Genomic DNA, 14,962 nt, shown 5'->3' with positions numbered 1-14,962 from the left:
GGTACCATTTTCCCAACTAAAATAGTTGGTGGATGGTGGAGTGTCTTTGTCTCCGTAGTTTCTAGGGAAGAAAGATGCTAATATTTTCTGTGGCTTAAAAGAGGTGGCACCTGAAGTAAGTATAGGTTTCGAAAGAGACGGTAGAAGGAGACAATAGTATTCTCCCTGGGTAAAAGAGGCGACGGAAGGTGGAGTAAATATAGTTTATTCCAATGATACCGTAGAAGGGCATAATATTTGTTTGAGGTAAACAATATTTTTTCCTGTGCCGAAAAGATGACGAATGTTGGATTTTTCCAAATTATTGTCGAAGAATTATGCATCAGGAAAAAATTAACTACGGTTGAGGTTGAATATTCGTGTAAAAAATAGCAAGTTTATGCACCATTGAGAAATTACCGCACTGAAAATATTAATATTAGATAGTTAACGGGTTGTTTCGTAGTAGACATCGGCACGTGGCAAATTAGGCGGAAAATATTTTTAGTGATGACAAATAAATAGAAGATTCATGTAAAAGTTGAGTACTTCTACCCATGAAAAACTACGATGAAATTTGAGTATTTACACAAAAAAATTACTACGGAAAATATTATAAAAAATAAAGAAATAAAAAGCGTAAAAAATGCGCATGAACAGTACCCGGACTACTGTGGTGTTGCTCAGCTTTTATATATAGTACTAGTCTCTTCTCGCACCTATTTCCAAGAACATCTTGCTTCATTTCTTTTTTGGATTTTTGATTGGTGCTGTTAGAACTCCAATCATTATATCTTGGTATAACCTTGCCAGTACATCAATATATATCTTTAACAAGATTTTAATTTTGTGCGGATGATATCGATCGCTCAAGTCTTGGTCTAAGATAACCAACAGTGTGTGCCCCAAAATTTCTACTCCTAGTCTTGTATTCCTTGCATGTCCTTGTCTATAATTCGTACAAAGCTAGCGTAAGATAAAGCAAAGCCTGCAAAACGTTAGAAACACCCACCATATTATCCTCAAAGTCTAGCAACTACAGTCCAACAGTCGTGTATATGACACCGGCAGGAGAAGGAAAAATCTTATCATCTGCAGATGGGTAGCCTCTCGCCATGGGGACATTTCTCCCTGGTCCCATTTCTACTGTTACAGTTCATGCTTCACGTGTCCTATGGCTGCTCCGTGGAGGAGAGGGCTGCACTACTGGAGATCCGGTCTTCTCTGATGAGAGCGCACTCCCTGGAGGTGCCTGATTCATGGAGGAAGGATGATTATGATTGCTGCTCGTGGAAGCATGTCAAATGCAACAATAGAACACAGCGAGTGTCCCATCTTGACCTTTCCTCTGTATATGCAACAACAGAGGGAGATGGCCATTGGTTTTTGAACTCGACTGTGTTTTCTGTATTCCATGAGCTTCAGTACCTAGATCTATCATACAATTCCCCTTGTTCCTTAAGCTTGAAAGGTATGTCTGTGCTCCAAATTCTCTTCGAATAACATGTACATGTGGTCGCTTCCCGTTTCTCGTAACTGTACAAACAAAAATACCTGCAGGATTAGTTGGGTTAGCCAAGCTTCGATATCTCGACCTCAGTGGCACTATGTGGGGAGTGGGTTTCCCAGAATTTATCGGAGAAATTGTTTCACTGGAAGTATTAGCGCTCAACGATAACAACATCACCGGAGGTCTTCCCGGCAAAGGTATTTAAGTTTACTACTTACGTAACTTACAGTCTAGTAAGGTAGAGGTTGACATTTTATATCCATAAACGTCACATGTACTTGCACACTTTGCAGCTGTTAAAAATCTTAGGAACTTGCGACAATTGAATATGACTTCGAATAGCTGCCACGGAAACCTCCCGGAATCACTATTTTCACTTCCACACCTAAAGATCCTAGATCTCTCAGCAAATATCTTTGGTGGGCATATTCCAATTAGCTCAGCGTCAAGACCAATTTCTCTTGAAGTCTTGGATCTTAGCTCTAATCAGCTCAATGGAACTTTACCCGTTGCTGGTAAAAAAATCTTGCTTATATTCGAAAAAGTTCATGTTTCACTCGTTGTACTACCTATAATAACTAGCACAGTGGCCGTCGCAAATGCGAGGGCATCATGCTTATTATGTGTATTGCGTTTGAGAGTTAAATCTTAGATGTCATAGTTACTCATAAGGCTAAGATATGTAACTGTAAGGTTGTAGAGCCACTATAAATATTATGCTAAGTATTATTTGTGCGGCTGAATTAATCACCTTCAATTTAGGGCCACGTGATTATCATCTCTCTTCAAAAACACAATATACTGATGACAATAAGTCTATTTTGCACATTGAAATAGAGTGCGATGTTTTTGGTACTATAGATGTGATGTCAAATCATTATGCAAGGTTAAAATTTGGATGTCTAGTTTTTCATTTGACTGTAAAGTTACAAAATATTAATTCCTTGTTCATATCCTATTTGGGCTACACCAAATGAATATATAGATCATGTTTATAAACGGTTATAGAATACTATTTATTTATGTTCACTAAGATAATATACAAATGATTAATACAGTTATGGAAATCAACCTCCTATGTGTATAGCTACTTTCAATATATCGCTTCATCATTTCCAAATAAACGTTCATTTTCTCTGCATACAATATATGATTCTCAATTATAATAAACATAGTGTGCTATGAATATTAGAAGGTCAAGTTCCCAAAAGGAGAACACCGCAGTTAATAGTTAGGTAAATATTTATTTTGGTGTAGTCAAGTGACATTATTTGACATGATTCAATAGATAAGCCATTAAAAGACTAAAAGTATTCACTTAAATTACTCTCATTCTATTGCCCCTTTAATGAAATACAGTTGTTTTTAGACATGGACATGCATGATCTCCAAACTTGCAAATTTGACCATTATATAAAGTAATTCTCACAAAATCTAATATTAGCAAACATACTGCCTCCTACTCTGCTTGGTCTTGGTCATCTCACCGGCTGCAACGCTATGTAGCTTTCACCCTAGCAAACAATGTTTTTTTGCTTAGCTAACATGCTCATGATCAATTGATTGTATTCAAAATTTCTGGCTGATGGTTCAATGACTAAGTGTAGTTTAGGCTGTATGTTTTGCAAGTGATATGTCCAAGACTATTGTGCGGTAGAAATGGGAGGCTTGTGCGCTCTCCTTACTCTTATTTTTGAAATCTTGTGACATTATCTTTTTACATACATTAGTGTACACATGTTGGCAATTTATTCTATAAAAAACGTTGCTTTATTTTTTGCGATGATCTAGAAGTTCCTTTGAGCATAATTACCATGCATTTAAAAATTGAATGCAAATTACTCGTAAATAACTTAGTCCGCACACGTTTAATTTTACAGTTTCTTTGAGACATGTCCCTACCCTGTACCATTCTATGAAGTTGAATATGCGTTCAAAGAAAATGTATGGTTGTACGGAAAAATTGGAGACCGTTTTTCTTCTAAATATGTACCCATGATCAATCAATCTGATCTATCTTAGTAAACACGGACTCTTCTTACGGGCCTAACATTGATCTCTTTTTACATGACTTAGGATCATAGTCTTAAATTTTAGATCTAACCATTCAAAATACATTGGTGTCGAATACGGGTACCTCTTTTAGGGAGGCAGACGTGACCATCAACATTAAATCATGTTCATTTACTATCGTCGTAATATATTGTTCTGTATAGCTCAACCTTTATAATTTGTTCCCACAACACGATTAATGGGTAAGATAATTCAAATGATGTGGATCAGCGTGGCGCTTCTATTCTAAAACCCCATATATTGCTTTTAGTATATAAGTAGATATATATTCTAAGATTATGATATTACAGCCTTATGTGCAATGTTTTAGTAAACCAATTTTCAGAATAATATATATATATTGCAAAATAGATTTTATGAATGTTTAAATTAGATTAATTCACAGATATTTTATAAACAAACAAATTACTCAATCATGCACAGTAGACTTAGTTATATAGAGTCGCGCTATTTGATCCCCAGGTGCAGAATAACTATTCTACATCCACACACTATCTTTGTTACCGTAAATGAATTTTGCATCACGTAATTTTTGTCTACTTCATAAGTTAAGTATAACATAAGAAAAAATAGGCATGGCCATATTTTTTATTTACATGACGTACAAAAATATGACATAAAATACATATTTTTGGTGTTTCTTACACTGTAATGACTCATAAAATATGTTTTTATATCGATATTTTTGTTGTAAGTTAACATGAACATAATTATTCGAGTACAAAAATACCTCTTTTAGGGAGGCAGACGTGATGACCATCAACATTAAATCTTGTTCATGTACTATCGTCGTAATATATTGTTCTTTATAGCTCAACCTTATAATTTGTTCCCACAACACGATTAACGGGTAAGATAATTCAAATGATGTGGAACAGCGTGGCGCTTCTATTCTAAAACCCCATATATTTCTTTTAGTATATAAGTAGATATATATTCTAACATTATGTATGATATTACAGCCTTATGTCCAATGTTTTAGTAAACCGATTTTCAGAATAATATATATATATATATATATATATATATATATATACACATACATTGCAAAATAGATTTTATGAATGTTTAAATTAAATTAATTCATAGATATTTTATAATTAATTTTTTTACTCAATCATGCACAGTAGATTTAGCTATATAGAGTTGCGCTATTTGATCCCCAGATGCAGAATAACTATTCTGTACCCACCCACTATCTTTGTAACCGTAAATGAATTTTGCATCACGTAAATTTTGTCTTACTTCATAAGTAAAGTATAAGCTAACGAAAAATAGACATGGCCATATTTTTTATTTACATGACGTATAAAAATATGACATAAGTACATATTTTTGGCGTTTTATACACCGTAATGTGTTTTTATATCGATACTTTTGTTGTAAGTTAAGATGAACATAATTATTCGAGTACAAAAACATAATTTTATGTAAGTAACGGCGTAAGATTATGTTGGGTGTAAAATAACTTTTCTGTACCCTAAAAGTCAAATAGCGTTTCTATATTTTTTATGTTTTGCAAAATATAAATTTAAAATTGTTTAAATAAATTAATGCGTAAATGTTTCATAATTAATTTTTCTACTTAATCATGCACAGTAGACTAAGCTATGTATTTATTTTTTATAAATTTCATGTTACGTAATTTAAATTATTCTATTTTTCTCACCCAAACGCCTTCTTTTAATTTTCTGCTAGGTTTAGCATTTTAGATAGATAATCTTGTGTATAATTTTTTTTTGAACAAACTCATATATTGCTACCGAGCAAGGTAGGTAGTGTAAGTCATTTTTTCCGAATGTGTGCCTATTTTAATATAAAAATAAATGTTTTCTTGCCGAACGGACTCGGCTAGCTAGCAAGATTTTTTTTTACAGCAAAAGACTATTCGTACGGCCAAATCGTGTGAAAGAGGGGCTCTAATTTTTATAGTACACGGATATTGCAAGTTTAATTATTTGAAGGACAAAGCGTATGTGGGAAGGATTCTACTTTTTCCTAAACTCCACGTATATTACCAATCCAGCATGCTCTATCACAATATTGTTACGTGATTTAGAAAATTACTTAGAGATGGCCCCACGTACTATTTTTTCTTGACATGTACGCTGGTCCTTCTAAATCACGTGGGGATGGCTCCATGTATGATGGTTGTGTATGTTCTTAATAGTTTGTACGTGTCAACTTTTTACGTAACATATATCGGCTTTAAATCCGTACCATTAAAATTAAGATCAATGACATATATAGAGTCTATGTGGATTAACCTGGTGTCTCCGTTAAAAGCCTCTTATTTTGCTTTTAGTATATAATAGATAGATTATATTACTTGCATGCATCACAGCCTTTCAAAACATCAGGAACTTGAATTTGTCTGGCAACCAGTTCAGAGGATCTCTCCCTGTATCATTATTTGCACTTCCTCATCTGAAGTTCCTAGATCTCTCATACAATAATTTTGAGGGACGTTTTCCTATTAGTTTGTCTCCAGAACCAGTTCCACTTGAAGTCTTAAATCTCCATTATAATAACATGAGTGTTCATGCTACAAGGAATTTGTCTCAAGGTGGAGTTTGTTATATTTGTGATCCAAATTCCAAGAAGAGGCTAACTTCTGACGAGCGGAGCGAGGCCCGTCGCCGGAGGCTTGAGCCGAGCGAAGCGAGTCTGAAGTTAGCCCACACCGAGGCCCAGCAGGTGCACCTGGGGGTGTGCGGGGGCGAAGCCCCCCGCGGTACGGATCGTTGCCACCGTCTATATATATTCCCTGTAAGCCGCCGCTAGGGTTTTGTCGCATCATTGTACACCCACGGCGTTTGTAAACACCACCGAAATAGTGAAGTTTTGATGGCTGGCGCCCGTGGTTTCTCCCTTGTGTGTTGCAAGAGTTTTCCACGTTAAAATCTCGTATCCCCTGCAGTGTTTTACTTTTCGTTCTTCGTTTATTGTGCATCTCGATTATAACAAGTGGTATCAGAGCCCGTGTTCTTTGGATCTAGGGTTTACGAGATGTCGTCACTGAAGTTCGATCTACCGCAGCTGGACTACACCACGAGATTTGCTTTGTGGCAAGTGAAGATGAGGGCGATTCTCGCCCAATCTTCAGATCTGGATGAAGCGATTGATGCTTTTGGCGAGAAAGCGAAGGATACCTGGACCGATGCGGAGAAGCGGAAAGACCGTAAGGCTTTATCGTTGATTCAACTCCATCTGTCCAATAATATTTTGCAGGAAGTGATGCAGGAGAAAACCACCGCCGAGTTGTGGGTCAAACTAGAGGAGATCTGTTTGTCCAAGGATCTCACGGGCAGATTGCACGTGAAGATGAAGTTGTTCTCGCATAAGTTGCAAGAGGGAGGTTCGGTAATGAATCACCTATCTTCCTGGAAAGAGATTGTTTCTGATTTGCAGTCTATAGAAGTTAATTATGACGATGAGGATTTAGGTCTTCTTCTTTTATGCTCGTTGCCTAATTCTTTCAGTAATTTTTGTGACACCATATTATTGAGCCGTGACAAACTAACTCTCGCGGAAGTTTATGATGCTCTCCAACAAAAGGAGAAAATGAAATCTATGGTGCAGGCTGAAAGTTCATCCTCCAAGGCGGAGGCATTAGAGGTCCGTGGCAGGCCTGAGCAGCGAGATAACTACTACCACAACAACAGAGATAAGAGCAAGGGCGACAGAGGTCGCTCAAAGTCCAAAGGACGTGACAAGTTCTGCAGGTATTGTAAGAAATCTAACCACAATATTGATGATTGTTGGAAGCTGCAGAACAAGGAGAAAAGGAACGGAACTTACCAACCGAAAAATAATGATGGTAATGGTAAGGCTGCCGTTGTCACCGGTAAGGGTGAGGCTGCTGTTGTTGCTGGTAATGATGGTAGTGATAGTTCTGATGGAGATTGCTTAGCTGTCTTGGCTGCATGTGTTTCACGTGATGATGAATGGATTCTTGATACTGCATGTTCGTTTCATATTTGCTGTAACAAAGATTGGTTCAGTTCTTATGAGTCTGTGCAGAGTGGAGATTTTGTGCGTGTGGGGAATGACAACCAGTGCAGCATTGTTGGCATTGGTTCTGTTCAGATCAAGACCCATGATGGGATGACACACACGTTGATAGGAGTGAAACACATACCCTCCATGGCGAGGAATTTGATCTCTTTGATTACCCTTGATTGTGACGGGTACAAGTACAAAGGTGGGAACAAACTTTTGAAGGTATCATCAGGTTCTCTCATTATTATGATTGGTGATATGAATTCTGCGAAATTATATGTCCTTAGAGGTAGCACTTTGTCTGGTATTGCTGCTGCTGTTAGTTCTGATGAATCTAGTAAGACTAACCTTTGGCATAAGCGTCTTGGACATATGAGTGAGCTTGGCATGGCAGAATTGGCAAAGAGAGAACTAATTGATGGCTGCGATTTAGGTAAGCTTGAGTTCTGTGAGCACTGCATCTTTGGTAAGCATAAAAGAGTAAAATTTAATGCTTCCGTTCATACCACCAAAGGCATTTTAGATTATGTACATGTGGATGTTTGGGGTCCATCCCGTAGAACTTCTAATGGTGGTGCTAATTACATGCTTACTATTATTGATGATTACTCAAGGAAAGTGTGGCCATATTTCCTGAAACATAAATCTGATGTTTTTAATGCTTTTAAGAAGTGGAAAGTTATGGTAGAAACCCAAACTAAAAAGAAGGTTAAGATACTCCGTACTGACAATGGTATGGAATTTTGTTCAAATGAATTTGATGAGTTTTGCAGCAATGATGGGATGGTAAGACATCATACCATCCCGTACACCCCTCAATAGAATGGCGTGGCTGAACGCATGAACATGACCATTATTTCGAGGGCTCGCTGCATGTTGTCTAATGCAAAGATGCATAGAATTTTTTAGGCTGAAGCAGCCTCCACCGCATGTTATCTCATCAACAGGTCACCTTCTGTTCCACTTGATAAGAAAACTCCAATTGAGGTATGGTCTGGTTCACCTGCTGATTATTCAGATTTGAGAGTTTATGGTTGCACTGCTTACGCTCATGTTGATAATGGAAAGTTGGAGCCAAGGGCTGTTAAGTGCATCTTCCTTGGTTATGGTTCAGGAGTTAAGGCATATAGATTATGGAATCCTAAAACTAAGAAAATTGTGTTGATCAGGAATGTCGTTTTTAATGAGGCGGTTATGTTTAATGATAGTCCGTCTACTAATATTTCTGATGCTATTGATTCTCCTGATGTTTCTGATGATGAGCAGCACAGAATTGGCGTGCAGGTGGAGCATGCAAAGGAGAATGAAAATGTGGTTCCTGAAACCAACAATGATGATAATGATGTTCCACCTTCACCACCTATTGTTCAGCAACAAGGACGGTCTACTGCTGCTGACCGCCCTAAGAAAAATATTGCACCTCCTACCCGATTAATTCAAGAATGTGATATTGTTGATTATGCTTTGAGTTGTGCTGAACAGGTGGAGCATGATATTGAACCAGCTACATATATTGAAGCCATTTCTTCGGTTGATAAAGAGAAGTGGGTAGGTGCGATGCAAGAAGAGATGCAATCGCTTGAGAAGAATTGCACATGGGATGTTGTGCACTTGCCTAAACAAAAGAAGGCTGTCCGCTGCAAGTGGATATTTAAAAGAAAGGAAGGTTTGTCTCCTAATGAGCCTCCACGGTTTAAGGCAATGTTAGTAGCAAAAGGTTTCAGTCAAATTCCAGGTGTTGATTATAATGATGTATTCTCCCCGGTTGTGAAGCATAGTTCTATTCGTGCTTTCTTCGGTATTGTTGCTATGCATGATCTTGAGCTTGAGCAGCTAGATGTAAAGACTGCTTTTCTGCATGGTGAGTTGGAGGAGGAGATATATATGGACCAACCTGAAGGTTATGTTGTGCCTGGTAAGGAGGATCTTGTTTGCAAATTAAAGAGGTCCCTTTATGGTCTGAAACAGTCGCCACGACAGTGGTATAAAAGGTTTGATTCATTTATGCTTACACATGGTTTTGAGAGATCTCGGTATGATAGTTTTGTGTATATCAAGTTTGTTAATGGATCACCTATTTATTTGCTGCTATATGTTGATGATATGTTGATTGCTGCCAAGAGCATGAAAGAGATCACTATTTTAAAGAATCAATTAAGTAGTGAGTTTGAGATGAAGGATCTTGGTCCTGCTAAGAAAATACTATGCATGGAAATTAAAAGGGACAGAAAGTCTAGCTTGATGTTTCTTAGTCAGGAAAAGTACATTGAGAAAGTTCTTCATCGTTTTAATATGCATGATGCAAAGTCAGTTACTACTCCTATTGCTTCTCATTTCAAGTTGTCAGCTTTGCAATGTCCTAGCTCTGAAGATGATATTGAGTACATGTCTCGAGTTCCCTATTCTAGTGCTGTTGGTTCCTTGATGTATGCCATGGTTTGTTCACGTCCTGATCTGTCATATGCTATGAGTTTGGTCAGTCGATACATGGCTAATCCTGGTAAAGAACATTGGAAAGCTGTTCAATGGATTTTCAGGTACCTTCGCGGCACATCAAAAGCTTGCTTGAGGTTTGGCAGGATTGGTGAGGGGCTCGCCGGATATGTGGATTTAGATTATGCTGGCGATTTGGATAAGAGAAGGTCCCTCACAGGTTATGTGTTTACTGTTGGTGGATGTGCTGTTAGCTGGAAGTCTACTTTGCAGGATGCTGTTGCACAATCTACTATTGAGGCTAAGTACATTGCTATTGCTGAGGCAGGTAAAGAGGCTGTTTGGCTGAAAGGTTTATATGCTGAGCTTTGTGGAGATAATTCTTGTATTAAGTTGTTCAGTGACATTCAAAGTGCTATTTATCTTACTAAAGATCAGATGTTCCATGAGAGGACAAAGCACATTGATATTAAGTACCACGCAATCAGAGATGTTGTTGCAAAAGGTAAAGTGAAGGTATGCAAGATTAGTACTTATGATAATCCTGCTGATATGATGACTAAGCCTGTCCCTGTGTCCAAGTTTGAGCTTTGTTCAAGCTTGGTTGGTATAACTGTTTAGCCCAAGTGGCTATTGGCGCCAGCAAGTGTTTTCTTTGTTGATTCAGGTGATTGTTGAAGTTCATGCTACAAGGAATTTGTCTCAAGGTGGAGTTTGTTATATTTGTGATCCAAATTCCAAGAAGAGGCTAACTTCTGACGAGCAGAGCGAGGCCCGTCGCCGTAGGCTTGAGCCGAGCGAAGCGAGTCTGAAGTTAGCCCACACCGAGGCCCAGCAGGTGCACCTGGGGTGTGCGGGAGGCGAAGCCCCCCGCGGTATGGATCGTTGCCACCGTCTATATATATTCCCTGTAAGCCGCCGCTAGGGTTTTGTCGCATCATTGTACACCCACGGCGTTTGTAAACACCACCGAAATAGTGAAGTTTTGCTGGCTGGCGCCCGTGGTTTTTCCCTTGTGTGTTGCAAGGGTTTTCCACGTTAAAATCTCATGTCACCTGCAGTGTTTTACTTTTCGTTCTTCGTTTATTGTGCATCTCGATTATAACAGGATATAAGACACAATCAGTTCATGGGCAACCTTCACTGGGTACGCTATCTTGGTAACACCAGGCTACTTTTCTTGAGTGGAAACAAGTTTGAAGGGCAGATCAGTCCAATCCTGTGCAAACTCCTGTACTTGAGGATAATTGATTTGTCACATAACAAGCTTTCAGGTTCATTACCAGCATGTATTGGTAATATCTCTTTCAAAGGCGAGACAGATGATCAGATTTTTCAGCCAGTCCACAGGTTTATATCCTACTTCTACAGAAATTTCTATGCCCCCAAAAAGTACAGTAATTCCTATGACTTCAAAAGCTTCGCCTTTGCTACAAAAGGGAATCTGTACACATATGGTCGCAGTTTCTTTCTTTCGATGTCTGGCATCGACCTGTCTGCAAACATGCTGGATGGAGAAATTCCTTGGGAGCTAGGAAATCTAAGCCGTATCAAATCCCTTAACCTGTCATACAATTTTTTTGTTGGCCCAATCCCAGCAACCTTCGGTGGCATGAAGGAGATAGAAAGCTTGGACCTCTCCCACAATGAGTTGAGTGGACTGATACCTCAGCAGTTAACCCAGTTATCATCATTAGGGGTCTTCTCCGTGGCATACAACAACTTGTCAGGATGCATTCCGAACTCTGGTCAGCGCGGGTCGTTCGGCATACAGAGCTACCTAGCAAACACCAACCTTCACAAGATCACACATGGCAACATGTGCACTGCTCCCGGTCCAGATCCAGCGCCGGAGGAACATGTGGGAGAGATGTTTGGTGATCCAGTGCTATACGTGGTCACCGCTGCCACGTTTGTGTTGGCACTAGGAAGCATAGGCGCGGCGGCACGCCGCGCCCGTGGACGGAAGAATGGAGAATTCAGGAGGTAAGACATTGTAATGTGCAAGAATATGAAATGTGCGCATGTAAGATAGGATTTAATATTTTCAAATCATATTTTGTTCTTTTGGTCTTAAAAAGGATGAGGATATAGGAGCATATTTATAACCGATCAGTCCACAAGTGAATTGCCACCGGACTCCTTAACTGGAAGACATACTACATCAGCAAGTGAATGGCATGATGCATTTTTCTGTAGTAATTACTTCCAGCATACTACATATATATAGTTGATCAATAACCGTTCCTGCACTGTATATATTTGTTGATCATGCCTGCTTTTGGCCAAACTCGAATTACCACATCAGCAAGGCCGCATGGATCGATAATATCTTTCACCACGGAGGGACCAATGACGAAAACAACGGCCTTACATTTTCATGTTCCATTCCATACAGTCTATTATACCTCAGCATGCTGCAAACGTGTACACCTTCCTTATTACTCTCATGGGTTTTGTCTTCTGGATACTTTCCTGGCTAGTTCTCTAAGGATCATATCCTTGCCTATGTCTGAAATGCTCCCAATTTGCTTGCAAGTTGGAAAACAAAGTAAGAGAAAAAGAAGAGTGACCGAGCGAATGTATAATAGGGAAAGAGGAAGAAAATAGCTACCTTCAGAACAGCCAACCAGCAGCTTGCCAAGACGAACCTCTGGTATGTAAGCACCCACATGAAAGTATCAGACAGAGCAACAGAGAAGAAGCATCTCAAACAGCAGGATAATACAAACAAAAGTCAGCAAGTAGAAAACTAAACGTTAAGCAATGAGGTAGCATGTCAGTGCAGCTACTGCTCTTGATTCAGCAGCAACACGTTGACAACAAAAAGGCACATTATTCCTATTTAAGGTAAATCTTGAGTACAGTGATATAAGACAATGCATACAAAAATGATAAGTTCCAACAAAATAAGATAATTCCTGAAACAGATACACTGTCAAATTAATCCAATAGAACAATTTACTTACTATATGGATATGATTTTAACCGTTACGATACCCATAGTATTAGAATTCCCCTTTTAGGCGCTCATAGCAGCAGACAGCAGACATACGAAAGCATAGGACATGTGACACTTAATAATTTATTGGATCCCCAGGGAAAAACAGATCAACACCAGAAGCTAGAATACCAGGAGATTCATGCATTGATCGAAGATGTGATGTTTCATTGGTAGTTATTTTACCAAAGAGAAAATAATTAGGTTTGTAGAAATAGAGCAAGAATTTTTCTTACCTGCATTAGCCCTACCATACTGATCTGATGGTTGACCCGAGCGCGAAGCACAGATATTAACATGATTAACCCTGTTTTTCCCTGAAATGCACTCTCCAAGTTTCACAGGGAATTTTTTATCACTTCAAAATATGCTATGTCATTCTTTAATAATGAGGAAGGACGATCAGGTACTGATGCAACCACCTGAATTTGGTTTCATTAGAAAATTGCTGACAATATTACCAAGATTATCTGAACAGGTGAGTAAAATCTGCACTCACGAGTCGCTTAGTGTACATCTGAAATATAAGAAAATGCATGGAGGAGAGAAGAAGGTATTACTTGCAAGTTATATGAATATGCACATAAATCTAAGGCATGACAGACTTATGTGAATCTGAAGGTTAACAACAAACACACCGAGGGGCCAAACAGGGAAAATGGAAAACGGAAAAGCAATGCATCACATAGGGAGTGGTTTTGTCAGTGCCATACTTACTTACACACTCTCCTAATAGAGGATCTAGTGGCACAATCTGCATCCTTACATACAATACTATTCAGCACTACCGATATGGTGGAACACAATCTTTGGATTGGGTGAAACAACAAATAACCAACTAAACCCAAGTTCTGGTTCAAAAACAAATGAGTAAGAGGCACCAACAATGGGTCCTATTACCATTAGCACCAGACTGTAGTCATCAGGTTTCACAAGGAGTGAAGTTATACTGTTGCACATACATGTTTTGTGGTTCCTAAATTGCCATTAAGAAAATAATTAACTACACCTATAGCAGATTAGAGCTAATTAAGTTTATTTTTAAAATATTGAGATGCACCATATGCGATTCAGTTTCACAAGAGATTGGTGAACATATTAGTGACAACTGATCAGTTTCTTTGAGGCTATGCCCTCTATGTTTATGTAGAGTAGCAAATAAAGACTCAAAGAAGGCTAACAAATTACGCATCAAATATTCTTGTTGAAATGTAGCAGTCTGCAGGGGACACTATAGGACGATGTTTGGATACATTAGTAGGTGGAATCTTCCCCTGTACCTTCTATTTATGGCGTGGAGATACTGAACATTGTCCATGAAAATGTATTAAGATACAGAAACACAACTGTACCTTGCGAGGCCGAACCTTCTGGCGAATCATTTTCAGAAACTCTAATGCTAATCTCATATGGTATCAGTACTGAGAACGCACAATACACATGAAACCTGAAGGAGCATCCATGGCTCTTGTCTCTTCATCATTTATCTAATGCACAATAGACAACGCTTGCTCCGCAATGTCACCTCTCCACATTTGCCAGGGAAAATTTGTTAGATTTAGTCACTTAGATACACTCATCCACCCACTCATAAGGAACCTGCAGAAATAAGGAGTGCACACATGGTAAGGCAAGGAAGAAAACACAGTGTTAATGAATCAAAAACACAATCAGATCAACTAAACGTTGTACCAACAAAAGCTGATCAAGTGAAAATCTCCAAAGAAAACAGAAAGAGCAAACCTCCAGGATGACTGGATGAGCTGATGGCTGTCCACCGCTGCCGCTGTCTGCAACTCAAAGCAAGTCGAACCTTGTTTGTCACGATGGGGGAGTCACCAGGATCCATAGTTCCACACCCCAGAAAATGAGATGTAGTTGCTCAAGCTCGATCACCGCCGTCACCATTCAGGTCAGCGCACGACCACCTCCTGTACAGCACCTCCGCGAGGCCCAGCAATCCC

General features: G+C 38.9%; 1 protein-coding gene across 1 annotated transcript; it reads left to right on the top strand.

The window, feature by feature from the left end:
• Positions 1-957: 957 nt before the first annotated feature.
• LOC127347227 (uncharacterized) lies at positions 958-11,987 on the top strand. Its single transcript, XM_071829187.1, has 8 exons — positions 958-1,450; positions 1,540-1,686; positions 1,783-2,129; positions 6,794-6,925; positions 8,234-8,350; positions 9,047-9,112; positions 10,271-10,321; positions 11,106-11,987. Exons 1-8 carry the CDS (start codon positions 1,078-1,080, stop codon positions 11,985-11,987), a joined length of 2,115 nt encoding a protein of 704 aa, XP_071685288.1. The 5' UTR covers positions 958-1,077.
• The last annotated feature ends 2,975 nt before the right edge of the window (positions 11,988-14,962 follow it).

Source organism: Lolium perenne, chromosome 4 (assembly GCF_019359855.2).
Source record: "Lolium perenne isolate Kyuss_39 chromosome 4, Kyuss_2.0, whole genome shotgun sequence".
NCBI lineage: Eukaryota > Viridiplantae > Streptophyta > Magnoliopsida > Poales > Poaceae > Lolium > Lolium perenne.
The sequence above is the reverse complement of the archived record's forward strand: the minus strand, read 5'-3'. Positions and strand labels throughout refer to the sequence as shown.

Bases quoted from the DNA above. Each gene is read 5' to 3' on its own strand.
- LOC127347227 (XM_071829187.1), top strand. From the start codon at position 1,078: ATGGGTAGCCTCTCGCCATGGGGACATTTCTCCCTGGTCCCATTTCTA. The intron at 1,451-1,539 runs GTATGTCTGTGC...AAATACCTGCAG, and splicing joins TTGTTCCTTAAGCTTGAAAG to GATTAGTTGGGTTAGCCAAG. The intron at 2,130-6,793 runs GTTAAATCTTAG...AATATTTTGCAG, and splicing joins TATGTGTATTGCGTTTGAGA to GAAGTGATGCAGGAGAAAAC.